Source organism: Panthera onca, chromosome B2 (assembly GCF_046562875.1).
Source record: "Panthera onca isolate mPanOnc1 chromosome B2, mPanOnc1 haplotype 2, whole genome shotgun sequence".
NCBI lineage: Eukaryota > Metazoa > Chordata > Mammalia > Carnivora > Felidae > Panthera > Panthera onca.
In genome coordinates, this window is record NC_138343.1 from 112,860,637 (window position 1) to 112,882,768 (window position 22,132).

General features: G+C 38.8%; 1 protein-coding gene and 1 long non-coding RNA gene across 14 annotated transcripts in view; one reads left to right on the top strand and one right to left on the bottom strand.

Moving 5' to 3' along the window:
- NCOA7 (nuclear receptor coactivator 7) overlaps positions 1-22,132 on the top strand; it is a 165,923-nt gene that overhangs the window by 142,143 nt on the left and 1,648 nt on the right. For 9 of the 13 annotated variants that reach the window (XM_060616580.3, XM_060616577.3, XM_060616583.3 and 6 more), the window contains 5 exons: positions 5,190-5,315; positions 6,655-6,807; positions 18,731-18,826; positions 19,257-19,330; positions 19,705-19,822. In XM_060616580.3, coding sequence (XP_060472563.3) covers positions 5,190-5,315; positions 6,655-6,807; positions 18,731-18,826; positions 19,257-19,330; positions 19,705-19,822 — 567 coding nt within the window. Of the gene's footprint in view, positions 1-3,021; positions 3,250-5,189; positions 5,316-6,654; positions 6,808-18,730; positions 18,827-19,256; positions 19,331-19,704; positions 21,796-22,132 lie in introns of those variants that run through there. The other 4 variants (XM_060616579.3, XM_078447281.2, XM_060616587.3 and 1 more) reach the window with 3 other exon arrangements.
- Positions 6,732-22,132, bottom strand: part of LOC132667614 (uncharacterized) — a 31,595-nt gene continuing 16,194 nt past the window's right edge. Inside the window, exon 4 of the long non-coding RNA XR_013555758.1 lies at positions 6,732-6,820. This is a non-coding gene — a long non-coding RNA (uncharacterized LOC132667614). The remainder of the gene's footprint in view (positions 6,821-22,132) is intronic.

Genomic DNA, 22,132 nt, shown 5'->3' on the forward strand with positions numbered 1-22,132 from the left:
CTGGATATCATCCTAGATTCTTTTCCTTCATCATATCTAGTCAGAGTTTTATTGATTGTGATCTTATATGGTACAGAGACCTCTGCTTCCCTCCATCAAACGTGCCCCAGTCAGCCTGTCTGCATCCTTCACTTGGACTCCCAAGGGCACCTCCAGACCCAACCCAACCACCAGTCTGTTCTCTCATACACAGACTCTTTAAGTAAGCTTTATGTCCTAATTTTATATAAGTAACACCTGCTTATTGTAGGAAATTTGGAAACTACAGAAAAGTACAATGCAGAACATTTAAAAATATGTGACCACCCTTAACACTTTTGTGCATTTTAATTCAATTCCCTTCTTTCTCATTTATTTTAGGATGTTTTCTTAGGGGTTTGGGGGTAGGGAGTCTTTTTAGTTTTGCAAAGGGCAATCATGTTTTATGTATAGTTCTGCATCTGGTTTTCCCACCTAACATCTTGTGGGAATTGTGTCATCTTCAAGGTTTTTAAGCCTCATTTTAATGGTTGCATGACATTTAAAATCTCAATTATAGTTTTTTTTAACAATTCCCTACTTTTAGGAATCATTGTGTTGGTTCAAGTTTTTCACAAGGGTGAAATGATCTGCAACCCTTACTGTTCCCTTAGTTTCCTAGGAGTGACATTAGTTGATAGAAGAGTATTAAAGGATCCTATTTTTTTTTTTTTATATATATGGCAACTTAACTTGCCAGCAATGTGAGGAATACCCCTCTCACTGTGTTTATTCCAGCAGCAAGGATTATTACTGTTATTCCCCCCAAAATTATGCTAATTTGGAAGCATAAAAATGATATATTTTAATTTTTATTTCCTTGGTTGAGGAAAGAATAGATGAAAAACACGTGTGTGTGTGTGTGTGTGTGTGTGTGTGATGCCCACTCATTTCCTTTGCTCATTTTTCTAGAAGAATCTTAATACTGAGCTCTTTATGATTAAATGATACTAATTTTTTGTCTCCTCTTTTTTTAATATTTATTTATTTTTGAGAGAGAGCAAGAGCAAGGGAGGGGCAGAGAGGGGGAGACAGATGATCTGAAGTAGGCTCTGTGCTGACAACAGCAAGCCAGATGCAGGGCTCAAACTCACAAACTGCAAGATCATGACCTGAGCTGAAGTCAGTCGCTCAACGGACTGAGTTGCCCAGGTGCCCCTCTCCTCTATTTTTTCTTGAGAAAGAGATAGCACATGTGTGCAGAAGCATGTGTGTGAGCAGGGGAAGGGCTGGGTGTTTTTGTTTTTGTTTTTGTTTTCCCCCTATAGTGTTTTTAGGTATGGGTGGCCCTGTAGTATCAATTTAAACCCCACTCAGTCTGCAGTTGATTTATTGATACATGATAGGTAATATTTTTAATAGGTAATTTTTTCCAACACTACTTAATGGTTTCTGGTGTTTCCTTCATCATATTTAAAGGTCTCATATATGTTCTGCACTATCTATTTAACTTGTTTAAATAACACATATGATCATATACTCCCATGCTTCAAACACTCAGGGACTCTCCATTGCCTATGGTTATCATTACCCACCTGGCCAATCATCAGACCAACACTTGGTGATTTGTTTTCCTTTAACTGACTCTTAGACCTTTACCACTGGAGACAGAAATTTAGTAGGTCTGGGAGAGGAGTGTCAGAATCTGTATTTTTTAAAGCTCCTAGATTTTGAAGAATAGCCAGGTTTTAGACACAGTGGCCCCTAGGATAAGTTCTCAGCTTCTTCATGGCATTAAGATTCTTGGTTTTCTCCACTTCTGTCCTTCCACAGCTTCATCTCTACTTCTCTTCCTTTCTATTCCCAAGCTATAGTGAACCTAGAACAAACATACCTGTTTTCCTTCTGTACCCTCCACCCCCAACATCTGTCCACACTGCACCCTCTGCTCTCAAACTGAAGCCCCATCCACTCTGTGAATAAGCCATCTCCCAAGGCTCTAGGTGCCCCCACCTTTGAGTTGCTACTATTAGCATTTATATTACATGGAGTGGCATTCATATTATTTATAAATGTCTCTCTGCTGTCTCTTCACCCTCTCGAGACTGTGAACTGCTTTGTGTCCCCAAGCCTGGCCAAGTACCTGACACTTGCCATCATCGAGAGAGAGATCAGTAAATGCTAGCTGTTTTGAAGTGCCAGGAACTGAAGAGAGTGCCAGTGCTGTCTCACTGGCACAAAATCCAAGTGATTCTGCCCCAAATTGTGTCCTGGTTCTTGCATTGAAAATCAGTTCCAGCTGACCTGGGTCTGGTCATGGAGTTGTCTGCCAGAATTCTCATGAGAACACACCCCAGCTTGAGCTGTACAATAGCACTCTGATGTGCTCAGCAGTACCCAAAAACAAAAGCCATTTTGGATCTGGAAGAGTCACAGAACGATCACTGAAAATTGATGCAGTGGTCATCTACATGTTTTCCCAACCCCCTGCCATCTGATCTGGGAAGTAGAGGAGAACTCATCATGCTTATTAGTCATTAAGATGAGTACTCTAAAAGGAAAGGAGGTAAATGTTCCTTTGTCAGCTCTTTTGAAACACTGAATGTAAAGTAGCCTTCTTCTCAGCCTCATATAAACCAGGATGTTCTCCCATTCTTTTAAGGTCCGCATATCCGACAAACATAATGTGTCATTGAGGTGAAATGCCCTTGTTGTAAGTGTAATATACCTACCTTGGGTAAAGGCTCCTTTGAGATTCAAACCTATGTCAGGAACATACATAAAGTTTAAAAATGGAAATTTAGCTTTAGAGAAGGTGCTGGGAAAAAACTCTGAAGAGGCAGGACTAGAAGAGCTAGCTTAGCCAGAGGACTATTAGGAAGAAAAGTATAAGAAGAAAAGGGGAAAAAAAGAAACAAAACAACAATGGAGTTTTGTTGCAGTTAGGAAACTACCGTTTCAAAGGTGAAAGTGTCATTTTACAGCCTCACAGCAATGCCTGACAGGAAGTGTGTGTTTGCTCTAAATCCTAATTTGGGTGTGTTCCTGTAGAAATGTTGAGCCCTCTCCTAAGGGAAACAGAAACTCAATCATGCAGGAAACTAGATACTGCAAAAACAGTTGTAGCTCAGCGTGGCTGTAAGCAACAGTGGTGTGAAGGCAGAGAAAAAGCTGTTCCTCGTTAGAAAGCAAGCAGACGGTTCTCCCCCCGTCAGGATGCGAGACCGAAGGTTGCCCTTGGACATTCAGATTTTCTATTGTGCCAGACCGGACCAAGAGCCTTTTGTGAAGGTATGCTGGAGTCCCTGGGAGCTAATAAGATGTCAGTGAATCCTCAGAGATCTGCAACTCAGTATGTTTTCAGATGCTTTCTAATGAGAAAGGATTGTGCTGACATTTCAGCAGAATGTTTGGGAGATGGATATGATGTGGTTTGCCCCTTCAAAAGCCCCTATTTTATTCTTTTTCATTCCATAGCCCTCTTTGTACCTGTGTTAAATGTGGAGTTCACAAAAAAGGTGTGCTTTATTTAATACATTTAAAATGCTGGGTTTGTGATTCTTTGACAGTGTTTTTATTTTTGTTTTTGTTTTTTAAGTAAATCTCCCATGAGAAGATAGTAAAATTTGTTAGCTAATTTCCTTACCTATAAATCTAGTTCAGATAGTGGCAGGTAACTATCACTGTGCATATTGGAAATGGAGTAGTGCATTATCTGACAACTTTGACTAAATGTAACTTAAATGTTGTTTCTCTATGATGCAAAAGTGACTAAATTTAGTACCCAGGTATTCTGCTGAGCTAATCACCCTATCTGTATCATTCAATTTCAAAATAATTTAGTGATTTATCCAGGAGGGGCAAAACATAGATTAAAAAATTTTTTTTAAGTTTATTTTGAGAGAGAAAGAGAGAGAGACCGCAAGCGCAAGGAGGGGAGGGAGCAGAGAGAGAGAATCCCAAGCAGGCTCTGCCCTGTCAGTCAGCACAGGAGCCCCTGAGATCATGACCTGAGCCAAAATCAAGAGTCAGATGCTTAACAGACTGAGCCACCCAGGCACCCCCCCCCCCCACCCCGCCAAAAATAGATTTTAAATTGAAATGGACTTTGGTTGTTCATAAGCAAGTTACAGTGAAATAATAAATGTGTATAAAATCATGTTTCTCAGTTTTGAAGGAAAAAATATTTTGATAGTTTCTAAATCGTACATAAAGAATTGTAACCTAATTATAATTTAGACTAAATTTAGCTTTGTGTCTCTTTGTATTGTTGCTTCTAGTGGATGTTACCATTTGTTATTTCTTCAGCGTTTGTTGCTATGTGCCATAGCCTTAAGAGAAAACATTCGTAGGAGTCTTGATTTAAAAACTATTCTTGGGGCGCCTGGGTGGCGCAGTCGGTTAAGCGTCCGACTTCAGCCAGGTCACGATCTCGCGGTCCGTGAGTTCGAGCCCCGCGTCAGGCTCTGGGCTGATGGCTCGGAGCCTGGAGCCTGTTTCCGATTCTGTGTCTCCCTCTCTCTCTGCCCCTCCCCCGTTCATGCTCTGTCTCTCTCTGTCCCAAAAATAAATAAAAAACGTTGAAAAAAAAATTTAAAAAAAAAAAAAACTATCCTTATCTGGTCGCTTGGGTGGCTCAGTCGGTTAAGTGTCCGACTTCAGCTCAGGTCATGATCTCACAGTTTGTGGGTTTGAGCCCGGAATTGGGCTCTGTGCTGACAGCTCAGAGCCTGGAGCCTGCTTTAGATTCTGTGTCTCCCTCTCTCTCTGCCCCTCCCCTGCTCATGCTTTGTCTCTCTCTGTCTCAAAAATAAATTTAAAAAAAAATTTAAAAAAAACTAATCTTACTTACCAATTATCCTGTTTATAGAAGACTTACAGAATGATTCTTGATTTGTCCCTTAACAATTTAAATTTAGATGCAGGATATGTCACCTGTAGAGTTATGCATAATGATGCACCCTCAATGAGCACTTGGCAGCCGTAGTAAAGGTGGAAACCCTATGACTTTAATTTGTACGTATTAAGTACCTCAGCTGAACTGTGTTAAATTCTGCATTTGTTCAGAAATTGAAGTTGAAATTAGCCCTTTTCCCAGAGTCCTGGTTCAGTTTACGTCTTACTGCTAAAACTCCACCTGTTCTGGGCAACCGTGTACCTGAGGCCGTTTTTAGCAGGCGGCGGAAAAGCAAGCATATCAGGTTTTGGGGGCTTTGTCTTCTCCGTTTCAGATCATCACCGTTGAGGAGGCAAAGCGCAGGAAGAGCACCTGCAGCTACTATGAAGAGGACGATGAAGTGGCCCTACCAGTCCTGCAGCCCCATAGCGCACTCCTAGAGAACATGCACATCGAGCAGGTGGGCGCTCCCCTGGGACGTAGGGCGGGGCTTCCAGGCCCGAAAAAGGCATTTTCCATCCCTGACTGCATTTGCTCCTCTCACTGGGGGTGAAGGAAGGGCCAGGTTTTAAAGAAAGAACACCAGCAGCCCAACCAATGTCCGTGTCCTTTCTCCGCTTCAGAAGGTTACGTTAGCACTCCGGGTCACCTTCGTGGGAGTCTGGAGACTTGGCCAGAAACTACATCCATCTCCTAAACCTGAATGAAAAGCCACTTCATGTCTTCAAAACAGTTTTAAAATTGTCCTACCACAGTCCTGTGCATATTCCTAACACTCACAAGAGGATTTAAATTTATCCTGGCGATTACTGCAGAGTTCTAATGGTTTTTCAACTTTTTGGGTTCAGTTAAAGTCATATAGCAAATACACTTCCCTAGCTTTATGAAAACTACCTACCACTAGGAGTAATTTTCCTTTTTTTCCTTAATTTTCCTTGTTCACTATCTTTTCTGAAAGTCTCTTCAATTCTTATGAAATACTATCATGTGCTGCGTTTGAACTTGAGTAAGGAATCTCTTGCATTTCTCCCACTAGCCAACTCAGAAATCTGCATTTCGGAGACATTAAAGAATCGAGTTCAATCTCTCAATTTGCAGATGAGCCTATGAAGGCTCAGGAAAGCCAGGAGACTTGAGCAAGCAGCTTTGGAGATGGAGTTCATGCTGATATTAGAACTGATGTTAAGCATTCTGAAAACTTCCTTACTTCATAGCCTCCTTTGTCAGTAGTTTTGAAGAGATATGCATTATTGGTATTTATGGCAGCCCAGTTTAAGCTAAATGTTAATGTAGGTGAAAGATACAAGCAAGATGAGGACAGACTGCATTTATTTGACTACTAGCATAAAACACCTATGTTTTCTTGTTCTCACTTCTGTGAGAAGCTGCCAATATCAGTAGTAGTTCTGAGCCTACGAGCATTTAGAAAGAACCATCAGAGAACCATGAACTGTTTGCTGAAGGTCAGGTTGAAGTGTAAAAGGGAGAGCTTGTGTCTAATTCATATCAAGCTGGGCGCTGTATCTTCAAATGCATAGTTGCATAGTGACCCCTCATTCATGGCCCTGAAAGGGAATGTGTGCTCTGGCTGGCATCCCTACCAAGGTCAACACCATCAAGCAGTGATTCTCGCTTCTCTTTCTTGGTTTATAGTGACAAATATTTGCCAGAGTAAAGAGGAACAACATGTGAGTAAGTGTGATTTTGAGTTTGAGCCTCAGGTTCTTGCTTTGTGCTATAAGCTTATGAGGGATTTGTGGGAAAACTGTATATTTACATCTCCTTCTTTGGATTTGCAGCTGGCCCGACGCCTTCCAGCAAGGGTACAAGGGTATCCATGGAGACTTGCATATAGCACATTAGAGCATGGGACCAGTTTGAAAACTCTTTATCGGAAGTCAGCATCACTAGACAGTCCTGTCCTGTTGGTCATCAAAGACATGGATAATCAGGTGAGGCTTGTTCCTGTCATAGAAAAACAAAAATAATTTATTTATTTTGAGAGAGGGGGGAAGGGACAGAGAGAGAGGGAAGGGCAGAGAGAGAGAGAATCTTAAGCAGGCTCTGCACTGCCAGTGAGGCTCAAACTCATGAACTTTGAGGTCATGACCTGAGCCAAATTCAAGAGCCAGATGCCCAACCAACTGAGCTACCTAGGCAGCCCTCATAGAAAACATTTGTTTTGATGAAGATTTTCAAACTTACACAACAGGAGAGAGACCAGTACAAGAATTCCCCATCAGCCAGATTTACACTTAGCATGATTCTGCTCCATATGCTTCATCTGTCTTTCTTTGTTGGTTTATCTTCGCTGAAGTATTTTGAAGTACATCCCAATTATTATGTCATTTCACCCCTACATACTTCAGAATGCATCTCAAAAAGGAAAATGAAGCATATCTCCAAATACAGTCATATTCTACAGAATTTTTTTTTTTCCTGTGCTCACCATACAGTAGGAAGCAATGTTGATATTCCACAACCTAAAGCCTGAAAAGTTGGAGAAAAGTCAAGTCTGGAAAGGGAGATAGTTACAGAAAGCTCTTGTGCCATATCAGAACTCTTTCCAGGAGCTGAGGTAGTACCCACAAACGTGCTGGCACGGTTGCTGAGACGGAGAGCCATTCAGAGCCAGGGTGTGTTCAACCTGAGGGGCCCGATTGTTATGAAATAGCAAAGAATGCTCTGTACCATTGCTCATTGCCCTTTCACCTGTGCTGTAGTGGGTCTTGGAGGCAGAGGAGAATTCTAGGTATTACCCCCATGTGCCTTCACTAGTGCTTCTGTCAGTCAGCTTGGGGTATGAGTGGAATGTTTATAGGTTTCTTTCATATACTACTTAGTCAGGCATTTGCTCCACAAAAGGAAGACGTCTCATCTGCTATTTATTCACTTTGGTCTGGTCTGTGTTATATCAAGATGAAATTCCTTTACATTTGTAAGATGTAGATGTCATTCTTTTCTCTTTCTGTCATGGTAGCAGGTTTTATTCAACAGTCTTTCATTTATTCATATGTTCAGAAAATGTATGAGTGCCTGTTACATATGGGGCACTATTAAGCCCTGGGGAGCTTGCTGTGAAGCTATATAATTGGCATCATTTTAGGGGAATAGATCTTTGCTATCATAATTTGTCTTAGGAGAAATTAGTGGAGACATGGGAGTACTGAAGGCACTGTCTTTCTCAACTGTGATCTTTTCTGGGACTTTATTGCTGTGTTACTATAGATAAAGAAGTATGGGGAGAAGTTTATTATCACGGTTACTGTTATTATTTCTTGATTGATGACACTTTATTTAATCATGATCCAGCTGGGTACAGTCAAGGTAAAAAATTAAAATAATAACAAAGGTTGGGGCACCTGGGTGGCTCAGTCCATTAAGTGTCAGACTTTAGCTCAGGTCATGACCTTGTGGTTTGTGGGTTAGAGCCCCATGTAAGGCTCTGTGCTGGTGGTGCAGAGCCTGCTTGGGATTCTCTCTCTCTCTCTCTCTCTCTCTCTCTCTCTCTCTCTGCCTCTCTGTGCCTCTCCCCTGCTTGTGTAATCTCTCTCTCTCTCTCTCTCTCTCTCAGTAAATAAACTTTAAAAAATTTAAAAAGTAATAACAACGAAGTACATGTAAAATGGAATTACTCAGGGATTCATTGAAATGTTTGAGATGTTGGATGCTATGTTTTAGATGAGACATGGCTAGATGGCTTTAGACCACACACAAACCCTCACCATAAGTATAGATTAGTTCTCGTACTAGTTTACCAAAAGATACCACGTTTGTTGGGGAAGGTGTTGGCAACACAGAGCAGGTGTGCCGCACAATTCCACCAAGCTTCCTGTCAGCAGGCATGTAAAGGAGGCCTGTACCTGAAGGCTCCTCTATTCATCAGGAGATGTAGTCTTACTGAATCTGGTACCCTGGAGGCGCTTGTGTTTGAAAACACCTGGATACCAACTCTGCTTTCCACACCCCATTCACCCCCAAGGCAAGAATGTGGTTTTGCTGTGTTTGAGGACATGATAGAACAACACCTGTAAATCTGTCTGGGAATGAATTATGGAAAATTCTAATATAAAAGAATTACATATGCAGAATGGTAGCAGTAAGGAGCTCTGCAGAATCCGTCAGTGAAACAGCCATAACTGGTAGAAATTATAAAAACAATAATCACTTAAAGTCTCTGAAAATTGTCCTAAGGGCATACAGCAAGTGAAGAAACATTTATTTAAGAAAATCTAATAAATCACTAGTACTAGTGAGATTCTGTGGCATTTGAAGCACAACCTGCTTCCTTCCCTGCAGCCCTCAGTTCAGACTGATGGAAGCTCCTGTGTGGACAAGAAGATGGGGTTCCCACTTCCCCCAGCTCCCATGCAAGGGCTATGATATACTTTCTAGGGGCAGGTCCCCAGCACTTCTTATAACCTACCCAAGATCGGTGTTTCAGAGGCTAAATTCCAGGCAAGTATGGCTTAGAGGTAGAGGATTCTTTTCTTCTACCCAACCTCTATTCATAGGGGAGATGCTCTACCTTAGGCATAGGAGAAAATAGGAGTATAAAGCCCTTGCCTCAGCTCTTAGAGCAGACATTCCATGCCAGCTGAGGCAAGCCAAGACCAGTGGCTGCTGCTTCGCCCACCAGAACCCCTGGCTCCTAGCTCTAGGAGAAAAGGTGGATCATAAGACACAGAGTTCTGCTAACCTCCTCCAATGGACACACCCAAGTTAGAATTGTAGAACAGTTCTCTCTGAAAAAGACCTGAACACTAGCAGAACAGATCTTCTATAACACAGGACAGAAAAAAAAAAAAAAAAAAAAAAGACAAAAAGAAGCCACATCAAGATGGGTAGAAGGGGCAGAAAAGCAGTCTTGACAGGAACCCCCCTAGCGACCCACAAGAGGGAGAGAGATCCCAAAACATGCAGCTCCTCTCTGAGGAGCTCAGAGAGGGAGTTCAGGTCCCACATTAGACACACTAGCCCATGGGACCTGCACCAGAGAGGCAGACCCCCAAAATAACTGTCTTTGAAAACCTGAGGCTAATTTTCAGGAGAGCACAAGGGCTGTAGGAAAGGAAAATTCCATCATTGAGGGGCCACACATGGACTCATTTGCTTTGAGTCTCAACACAGAGGCAGTAGCTTGAGAAGCACCTGGACCACATGTGAGGAAGATCTGTTGACTAGTTTTAGAAAGTATACCAGCGGGGCAGGAGTCTGATGGAGATCTCTCTGTGGATACAGGCACTGGAGGGTGCCATTTTTTTACACTACTTCCTTGCTACCCTAGTGCTGGTGGGTGGTGTTTTTGGTGCTGTCATTTTCCCTTGCTAGTACTACAGGCTTACCCTGTGTTCCCCTGTAACCCCACCCCACCAGGCTGGCCCAGTGCTCATCCAGCTTGGCCTCTACCCTGCCACACCAGGCACTTAGGCTAGCTCTAGCCCTGTGCTCATCCACCACAGACTCTCTCCAGCCCTGCACTCATCCACTTGTCCACTGTGGCCCTCGTCAGATCCCTTGCACATGGTCACCCCAGCCTGTGCTTATCTGCCACAATCACTGTCCTGCTAGACACAGTGGGCAAACTTGCCCTGGCCTGGCGCCTGTCCATGGCAGAGATCCCCTCAGCCCTTGCCCCACCAGGTGTGAAAAGCAGCCTACCTCTGGCCTCCTCCAGACCTGGCAGTACTTACAAAAGCAGGTATGAGGTTAAAAGACAAAAAAGTAAAGATAACAAACTAAGTAGTGTGTGTGTGTGTGTGTGTGTGTGTGTGTGTGTGTGTGTGTAGAGAGAGAGAGAGAGAGAGAGAGAAAATCAATAAGAAAACACTGACCTTAAATGACACATTAAACCAGATGAACTTTGAATAGATATATACAGAACATCCCATCCAAAACCAGCAGAATACACATTCTACTCGTGTACATAGAACATTCTCTAGGAAAGATCACATGTTAGGCCACAAAACAAGTCTCAGTAAATTCAGTAATACTAAAATTATATCAAGCATCTTCTCTGTACACAGTGGTATGAAACTAAAAATCAATTACTGAATTACCAATAGGCCATTGAAAAAAATGAAAGAAGAAATTTTAAACATACATAGAGAGAAATGAAAACAGAAATACCACATACCAGAATCTACGAGATGCAGCAAAAGCAATTCTAAAAGAGAAGGTACATGGCAATATAGACCTGTCTGAAGAAACAAGAAAAATCTCAAGTAATCTAACTTTACACCTAAAGAAACTAGTGGGGGGGAAAAAAGAACAAGCCCAAAATTAGTAGAAGGAATGAAACAATAAAGATCAGAGAGGAAATAAATGAAATAAACATTTTTTTTCATAAGAAATAGAAAAGATCAGTGAAACTAGGAACTGGTTCTTTGCAAAGATAAAACAAATTTGGCAAACTTCTAGCTAGATTCACCAGAAAAAAAGAGGGCCCAAATAAAATCAGAAACGAAAGAGAAGTTAACAACTGATATCACAGAAATATAAAGAATTATAAGAGACTACTATGAACAGTTATATACCAGGAAATTGAACACCCTAGAAGAAATGGACAAGTTCTTGGAAACATACATTCTTCCAAGACTGAATCATGAAGAAATAGAAAATCTAAACAGACTGATTATTAGTAAGGAGATTGAATCAGTAATCAAAAACTTCCCAACAAACAAAAGTCCAGGACCAGATGGCTGCACTGGTAAATTTTATCAGACATTCAAAGCAGATTTAATATGTATTCTTCTCAAACTCTTCCAAAAAATTGAAGAGGATGTAACACTTCCAAACTCAATTATTTTATTTTTATTTTACATTATATTTTATATTTTAGTTCATTTTTTAAATATTTTATATTTCTGTTATTTTATATTTTTTATTCTTAAATTCTAATTAGTTAACATATAGTACAATGTTGGTTTCAATTCCAAACTCGTTTTATGAGGCCAGCATTAGCCTGATATCCAATACCAGACAAAAGAGAAAAAAAAGAAAATTACAGGCCATTATCATTAATGAACATAGATGTAAAAATCCTCAAAAAAAATGGTAGCAAACCAAATTCAACAATACATTAAAAAACTTATACACCATGATCAAATGGGATTTATTCCAGGAATGCAAGGATGGTTCAATATTTGCAAATCAATCAGTGTGATATGCCACATTAACAAAGTGTAAGTTAAATTTCATAATGATCATCTGAATAGGTACAGAAAAAGCATTTGATAAAATTCAACATCCATTTATGATACTCTCAACAAAATAAGTGTAGAGGGAATGCACCTCAACATAATAAAGTCCATATAACAAATCCACAGCTAACATACTCACTGGTGAAAAGCTGAAAGTTTTTCCTCTAAGGTCACAGACAAGGATGCCCACTCTCTCCACTTTTATTGAACATATTATTGGAATTGGCCAGAGCACTTAGACAAGAAAAAGAAATAAAAGGCATCCAAATTGGAAAGGAAGAAGTAAAACAGTCACTATTTGCTGATGATATGATACTTTATATAGAAAACTCTGAAGACTCCACCAAAAACCTGTTAGAACTGCTAATAATTCAGTAAAGTTCCAGGATACAAAATCAATCTACAGAAATCAATGGCATTTCTTTTTTTTTTTTTTTTTTAATTTTTTTTTAACTTTTATTTATTTTTGAGACAGAGAGAGACAGAGCATGAACGGAGGAGGGTCAGAGAGAGGGAGACACAGAATCTGAAACAGGCTCCAGGCTCCGAGCTGTCCGCACAGAGCTGGATGCAGGGCTCGAACTCACGGACCGCGAGATCATGACCTGAGCCGAAGTCGGCCGCTTAACCGACTGAGCCACCCAGGCGCCCCTCAATGGCATTTCTATGCACTAATAATGAATTATCAGAAAAATTAAGAAAACAGTCCTTTTTACAATTGTATCAAAAACAGTAAAATAACTAAGAATAAATTTAACCAAGGAAGTGAAAGACCTGTCCACAGAGAACCATAAGACTCTGGTGAAGGAAATTGAATAAGACACAAATGGAAAATATGAGTTCAAAGAATCAATAGTGTTAAAATGTCCATACTTCCCAGAGTTTATACAGATTCAATGCAATCCCTGTCAAAATTCCAGTGGTATTTTTCACAGAACTAGAAAAAATAATTTTAAAAAAATTGTATGAAACTACAAAAGATGCCAAATAGCCAAAGCGATCTTGAGGAAGTAGAACAAAACTGGAAGTATTACACTCCCTGACTCAAACTATATTACAAAGCTTTAGTAGTTAAAACAGTATGGCATTAGCATAAAAACAGACACACAGATCAATGCAACATATATCCGCACATATATGGATGATTTATGACAAAGGGGCTCAGAACATACAGCGGAGAAATGACAATGTTTTCCGTAAATGATGCCGGGAAAACTAGACAGCCACATGCAAAAGAATGAAATTGGACCACTGACTTACATCATGTACAAAAATTAATTCAAAATGGATTAAAGTTTTGGACACGATAACTGAAACCATAAGTTTCATGGAAGAAAACATAGTAGGTAAACTCTGTGACATCTATTTTAGTGATGTTTTTGTGAATCTTAATCCAAAGACCAAGGAAACAAAAGCTAAAGTAAACAAATGGGACATTGAACTGAAAAGCTTCTGCACTGCGAAGGATAGGGAACCTACTAAATGGGAGAAGATATTTGCAAATCATATATCTAACACAGGATTAATATCCAAAATATATAAAGAACCCATATGACTTTACCAAAAAAAAATCAAACAATTGGTTAAAAAATGGGTGGAGGATCTGCACAGACATTTTTCTAATGAAGAGTTACAAATGGCCAACAGGCCCATGAAAAGATGTTCCAACATCATTAATTATTAAGCAAATGAAAATCAAAACTACAATGAGATATCATCTCACACTGGCTGGGATGGTTACATCAAAAACACAAGAAATAACAAGTGTTGGTGGGGATGTGGAGAAAAGGGAACCCTCACACACTGTTGGTAAGAATGTAAATTGGTGCAGCCACTATGAAAAACAGTATGGAGATCCTTCAAAATGTTAAGAGTAGAATTAACATGCTATCCAGCTATTCCTCTACTGGGTATTTACTCAAAGAAAATAAAAACATTAATTCAAAAAAATATATGCATCCCAGTGTTCATAGCAGCACTATTTACAGTAGCTAAGATATGGAAACAACCTAAATGTCTATCTATGAATGCATGGATAAAGAAGATGTGGCATATATACACATGGGTGGATATGCATACTGGAATACTACTAAACCATAAAATTGATTGAAATCTTGTCATTTGTGACAACATGGATGGATCCTGAGGGTATTATGTTAAATGAAATAAGTCAGGAAAAAGAAACAGTATGATTTCACTCACGTGGAGTCTAAAACTACAAAAAAATAAATAAAAACAAAAACTTAGACACAACAGATTGATGGTTAAAGGGAAAGGGCAGTAGGTTGTATGCAAAGTGGAAAGAAGGGGTCAAAAGTATGGTTGATGGGTGGTAACTGGATCTATGGAGATGGTCACTTTGTAATGAATACAGATGTCAAATTATAATGTACATCTGAAGCTCATGTAATATTACATTATCAACTTAATCTCAATACAAATTTTTAACTCTTTATGAATATGTAAAAAGAAAGGATGGAGGGTACACAGATTTTGAAGCTTTCCCAAAGGAACTGACTTTATTTAGAAGAGTATGGAGAAGTTCAAGTCAAAGGATACTCTAGAAAATGATGAAAAATTTGGTGGTAGACAATTAAGAGGAGGTTGGCATCTGCATGAAGACAACAAGCCAAACTGAAGACCATCTAGTCTACCAGAGAGAACCAGGAAAAGAGACCACTAATGAGGGCCTTCCTCGAGTCAGGGTAAATTTCATAAACTGGCCAAAGAAACCCCTGCAAAGGGGCTCAGTTTTAGTCAAATTAGACTGTGGAGAAATATACGCCATAAGGCATTGTGGAAAATAGAGCGATCATCAGGCAATTGATAAAGTCTGATTTATACTAGCTTAATTCCAGTGAGGTGCAGAAATGTTACTCCCTTATTGCTCAATTAAATTTCTCAGTTTTTGTGGTAATTTTGTTATATATATTACATTGATATATATTAAAAACCCAAAAATAAATTGTTATGATTATTACTTTATATAAATTTTCCTACTAAAGAAGCTGAGAGGGGGCGCCTGGGTGGCTCCATCGGTTAGGCGTCCGACTTCGGCTCAGGTCATTATCTCACAGTTTGTGAGTTCAAGCCCCACGTTGGGCTCTGTGCCGACAGCTCAGAGCCTAGACTCTGCTTTGGATTCTGTGTCTCCCCATCTCTCGGCCCTTCCCCGGCTCATGCTCTCTCTCTGTCTCTCAATAATAAATAAATGTTAAAAAAGTTTTTTTTTTTTAAAGCTGAGAGAAGAAAGGAGAGCAAATATACATTTATAAATTTTGTTATATTAACCTTGTTTGTTTGGTTTTTTTTTCCACTTTTGGTTGTCTTAATTTTTTCCCCAAGGATTCCTTTGTTCCATTATTGCCAAATGTATTACATTTTTAATGGTTTAGACCCAACAATATCATTATATACATATTAATACAATTCCTTTCTAAATAAATTAATAGAAAAAAGAAAATAGACATTTTCTTATACAGCCACAATGCTATATACCTAACAAAACAGGAATTCCTTAGTATCATCCAATCTCTAGTCCTTAAGGTTTCCATGATTGCTAAGAAATGTTAGCTAAGAAAAAATATAATTAGAATCCTGAGAAGGTGAGTGGGTAAGGTGGCTTTTCCTATTCATTGATCAGAAAAGGAATAACTTTCTTCCACTTCTGGCCATTGCCCTTCTTGTCCTATTTTAAGCCCATGCTTTTAAAAAAAGATGCCTATCACAGCTATACTTTAGTTCTTTTACTGAAATATCACCAGAAGAAAGGAAATGGATTTTTGATGTATTTGTTACTGTTTTGTTTGTTCTTAGCAGCTCTAGGGAAAGGTTTGGTAGTAGGGAGTATGAAGAACATTGGTTAGAAAGAGTTTCTAGACTTCTACCCTGTCTAATTTTTACTATTTCAGGTTGCCAGGAACTACGTGTAATTGGTAAAGAAGAGATTTCACAATGACTGTAATCCAATTATAATAATTTTGAAAAGTTATAAGACATTTTTCAGATAACCCCCATTTATTGTTTTTTTTTAATTTACTTATTTAACTTCAAGTTACTTCACATACAATGTAGTATTGGTATTAGGAGTAAAACCTAGTGATTCATCACTTACAGAGTGCCCTCCTTAATGGCCATCACCCATTTAGCACATTCCCCCTCCCAGTTCCCCTCCAGCAACCCTCAGTTTGTTCTCTATATTTAAGAGTCTCTTAGGTTGGCGTCCCTCTCTGTTTTTATCTTATTTTTCCTTCCCTTCCTCTATGTTCATCTGTTTTGTTTCTTAAATTTGTTTTAAATTTAATGAGTGAAATCCTATGATATTTGTCTTTCTCTGATTGATTTCACTTAGCATTCTTCACAGAGCTAGAACAAACAATCCTAAAATTTTTATGGAACCAGAAAAGACCCCAAATAGCCAAAGTAATGTTGAAAAAGAAAACCAGACCTGGAGGCATCACAATTCCGTACTTCAGGCTGTATTATAAAGCTGTAATCATCAAGACAATATGGTATTGGCACAAAAACAGACACACAGATCAGTGGAATAGAATAGAGAACCGAAATGGACCCACAAATGTATCGCTGACTAATCTTTGACAAAGCAGGAAAGAGTATCCAATGGAAAAAAAGACAGTTTCTTCAGCAAATGCTGGGAAAATGACAGTAACGTGCAGAAGAATGAAACTGGACCACTTCCTTAAACCATACACAAAAATAAGCTCAAAATGGGTGAAAGATCTACGTGTGAGACAGGAAACCATGAAAAAACTAGAGGAAAAAATGGGCAGCAACCTCTTTGACCTTGGCTGCAGCAGCTTTTTACTGGGCATGCCTCTGGAAGCAATGGAAATAAAAGCAAAAATGAACTGTTTATCTCATCAAGATAAAAAGTTTCTGCACAGTGAAGGAAACAATCAACAAAACTAAAAGACAACCAGAGGAATGGGAGAAGATACTTGCAAATGACATATCAGATACAGGGTTAATATCCAAAATCTATAAAGAACTTACCAAACTCAACACCCAAAAAGCAAATAATCCAGTGAGGAAACAGGCAGAAGACATGAATGGACACTTTTCCAAAGAAGACATCCAGATGGCTAACAGACACATGAAAAGATGCTAAACATCATTCATCATCAGAGAAATACAGATCAAAACCACAGTGAGATATCACCTCACACCTTTCAGAATGGCTCAAATTAGCAACTCAGGAAACAACAGATATTGGTGAGGATGCAGAGAAAGGGGAGCACTGTGCCACTGTTGGTGGGAATGCAAACTGGTGCAGCCACTTTGGAAAACAGTATGGAGATTCCTCAAAAAACTAAAAGTAGAACTACCCAGCAATTACTCTACTAGGTATTTATCTAAAGGATATAAAAGTGCTGATTTGAAGGGGCACATATGTACCCCAATATTTATGGCAACATTATCAACAATAGCCAAATTACAGAAAGAGCCCAAATCTCCATCGACTGATAAATGGATAAAGAAGATGTGGTCTGTGGGCCCCTGGGTGGCTCAGTCAGTTAAGCATCGGACTTTGACTCAGGTCATAATCTCACCATTTGTGAGTTCGAGCCTTGCATCAGGCTCTGTGCTCACAGCTTGGAGCCTGGAGTCTGCTTCAGATTCTGTATGTCTCCCTCTCTCTCTGTGCGTCGCCACCCCCCCCCCCCCCGGCCCCGCTCATGCTCTGTCTCTATCAAAAACAAACATTTAAAAATTTTTTAAAAAGACGTGGTATATATATGCAATGGAATATTATTACTTGGCAATCAAAAAAGAATGAAATCTTGCCATTTGCAACAACATGGATGGAACTAGAGTGCATTGTGCTAAGATAGCCTCCATTTGAAACAGTGATTCCCAAGTGGGTTTTGAAGTAGACGGTATATCAGAATCACTTAGGGACATTTTCAAAATATAATGTTCACTCTTGCCAGCTCTCACCCTTGCAAGCACTGCTCAGGATGTGAGGAGGATAGGAAGCTGGGACAGTGGGCCCACATAATCCTGAAAACCCTGCTTATTCAAACCCTCAGTAAGGAAAAATGGACAAATTATTGGTTCAAATACATCTAAATCACCCCTAAAGCCCATTGTATTATGGAATTATTTTTTTCTTAAAAGGCATTTCAGCTGAGAGATATTAGATCACTTATGTTAAGGATACGGTTTTAATAAGCATGTTGAGAACTAATTTTTATAAATCAAAAGAGAAAACATTTATTATTTCTGGGTAAATATCTGGCCTTGAATCCACTTATAAAACACTTAAGACACATGATTTTGTTCTTTCAACCACTCATTTCAGTGTGTAAGGTGCTTGTTGTTGTTTAATGTTCCCAGTATGTCATCCATATTCACTAAAGGAAATTTGACCCCATAGTAGACTTTGGAAGTCCTTTAAAATTGGAATAATTGTTGGCCTTTGTCAAATAAGTTTCCCTTGAGCCACTTGAGTTTCAATTAGAACTAGGGATATTTTATTTATCTGCTTGTTGGGGGTGAGCTTTTTTATTTAAGAACTCAAATTTAGTAATGGTCTTTGCTGAAAGAGGGTTAATGATATCTCAGAGCAGGATTATGTTGAAATATTTCAGAACGCCACTCTTTGGGACATTTAGGTTTGAAAGTAGATAATGTTTCTGTTTTCTTTTGACAGATTTTTGGAGCATATGCAACTCATCCTTTCAAGTTCAGTGACCACTATTACGGCACTGGCGAAACTTTTCTCTACACATTTAGCCCCAATTTCAAGGTATGTAAATGAAAGAAATACCTAAATTCCCAATGTCCCAGTGTCAGGAGTCTGGATGGGGTTGGAGGTGGGGGACTATCATGGGAGCAGCAGCTGTCCCATAACCTCATTTGGACTCTTTCTAGCCTGGGTCAGCTTTTCATGGTTGTAGCACACAAAGTGCTTTTAGGGCCCCTCATTGGGCCTTGGAAACTGCTCTTGTGCATGCCCAGGGAGGGATAGCAAGTCAGAGCCAACATGTGCTTGAGAGGTCTTTCCTCTCATAACCCCTTTGAAGCTCTCATCCTGGTGTAGGAAAGATCTGCCAATTAGGAACTTCCTCAGCTAATGGGCAGTTTCCTTCTCTACAGAGGTACTATCCTAATAATTCCCTCTTCACTGATTCTCCAGATTGAAATGTCTGTTCTCTGTCTTGTGTTTCTATCCTAAGGTCTTTAAGTGGAGTGGAGAAAACTCATACTTTATTAATGGAGACATAAGTTCTTTGGAACTTGGTGGTGGAGGGTAAGGTTTTTGTTGTTGTTATTTATTTACCACCTGACCTGTGAGAGTCTGTTTTGACCCAGATAACCAAAACCTTGTGTCAGGTGATTTTAGCTAGGCCATGTGCTTAGAGTAATTAGGACAGTGGCCTAACATAGGATGCTAAGAATCAGAGATGAAATGATTTATGTGTCTAAATGATGGACTACTATCACTTGTCTTTTGGGAAAGATGGGTCATTTAAATGAAATAAAGGAAATGTAGACTTTGTTTTACAAGCAGTTTAGGGTTTTGTCTGTCTATAGCATAAAGGAAAGATGAGGCGAGGGAGGGTAGAAGGTATGCCACGTGAGATTGAAATGTTTTCACCTTTTTTGTATTTTTGATCTTTTCAGGGGACGATTTGGTTTATGGCTAGATGCTGATTTATACCATGGACGAAGCAACTCCTGCAGCACTTTCAATAATGATATTCTTTCCAAAAAGGAAGACTTCATAGTTCAAGACCTCGAGGTATGGACATTCGAGTGAAATTCAGACTGCCTTAAAATACCACATTAAAAAGATTGGGTTCCATCAGCCCTCCTAAAGCTGGCTGGAAGACCTAGCCACAGCCCAGACTGCTTCATCCCACCATAACGCTTTCTTTCTGCCGTCATCTCAGAGCATGGTCACATTGCAGAGAGTTTCTGAAAGGTCCATGTGGAGGGCAGACAACAAAGAAAGAATTTTGAAGTCCGGATTGTTGAAAGACTTTATGCTCCCACTTCCTTCAAATCCATGCAGTGAGGAATCAAAATATTTATAGATGTATGAGTTGAATGCTATTTTTATTTTTGGTAACTGTGAAAAAAAAAAGATACTGTGGAAATATATACATGCCTTGTGTATTTATCAACATAATTTTCATTACCAAAATGTACAGCATACTATTGTTTGCCATGGAAAAGCTTAGTTTCACTTAGAAAAATTGGAAGTGCTCAGCACTTAAAGGGAATATATGATTTTTTTAATTGTCTTATTTATTATTTCTAGAATATTGTCTAAAATGTGTTGGCAGTTTTTCTTTTAATGTGTCAAATCTTGAAATAAAGAAATGTATACATTTTGTGCTATGTTTTGGCAACAAACCCATTTGATTTATATAGTTTTATATTGAATTTTCTTTTGCCCTGATTGTTTAGGGTGATAGGTCTTAAGCAGCATAATTCTGAATTTTTAAAAACTCATTACCAATGTTTATTGATTTGACTGTTGTAGGCCATCTTTCCATTTAGCCATTAAAAAGATACATTTTTACTTACTCTGAACATAATTGTTGTAAAGAAGAAGCCATTTCTCACAGTTGTAAATTGATATTTACAGAAATGGATACCTTTCTGAATCTAGACTTAGAACAAACCCTGCTTTGAACAGAAAGTGTTTTGCTTCTTATAATATCATGTGTGTTAATAACAAAAACTTTATTTTCATAGTGTTTTGTGCATAATTTCCCCCAAGTTCTTAAATTAATGAACAGGCCTCTGTTTTCAAAGAGACTGAATGTTTTCATTTCTGCATATTTTATACCAAATGAAAAATGTCAAATTAGCCCAATTGTCTTGGTTTCTAGACACTTTCATTTGAGAAAAAGCAATGCAAAGAAATGCATTCATACAAAAATTGGAATAAAAAGTAAAAACTATTTCTAACATCAACCCATTTTCACATCATAAAATACTCTTTGTTAAAAATGCTAATAAAGCCTTGGTAAAAACTAAACAATATTACTGATTGCCAAACTGTTATGAAAGCCAAAGACTGCTAATGGAAAAAATTTCTAAATAATAGCCAAAGCTGAGAAGTGGTCTGTCATAAATTACGCCCCCTGTGATCTTTGAAAGGGAACATAAATAACAAGTAGTATTTATATACCTGCATTTAAAAAAATGAAACCATCTTTAGAATGTAGCCTTAAGCTGGCATAATATTTCCTAATTTAGATTATTCTCTTATTAGAATATTTACAAAAGAGAACAAATGCCAAGTGGCCTCCTGTCAGATCAGCAATTATTTTACCCTACTCACATTCCATGCAAGTTGAAATGAATTCTATTAAATCTTAAATATATACCCTGGTGTGCTTTCACCCAGGTTCTCTTATTGAGAACTCTTGATTAACAACATATTGACAGTTTAACCTTAATCTGCTCGTTAAATGATGTGTTGGTGTGAGATATCAGGAATGTCTCATGATGATCAAGTTTACCATTTATGCCATTTGCAACCATATGCTATTAATGAACAAAATGGTCATTTTGCATATAGTTCACTCCTACCTAGTTTAGTCCATGATATTATACTTGTGAGAGCATATCCAGATGCTGTGTTCTCTATTTAAAACAGTATTGTCCAATCAGAAATGTGTGGCCCTTCATTTATGGATATTGAGTATATGTAATGCAGTGCTAGCCCAATATTTTCAATAAAGGAATTTATGCATCCAGTGTGATTTTCTTTCCCGAGGATTCATTCAACAGGTATTTATTGGATGCTAGAAGTTTTACTTGTGTGAGAGGATGATGAAATATGCAAGATTAAACAAGGTCCAGTATTCATGTTTTACTGCTGCCTTGGAAAGTCCCTTTTTGTTCCCAGTAGCCACCCTCTTACTTTCTCATCAGCTCATGAAAACCCCTGTTACAGTTACTAGAGATAACTCTTGGCTCTACCTACCAGTTTCTCTGTTCTTAATCCTTCTAGCTGTTCTTCGAATAGTTCTTTTTAACATCTCTCTTGACATACTTCCTAATATCAATGAAGGATCTTACCCTCCGATCAATA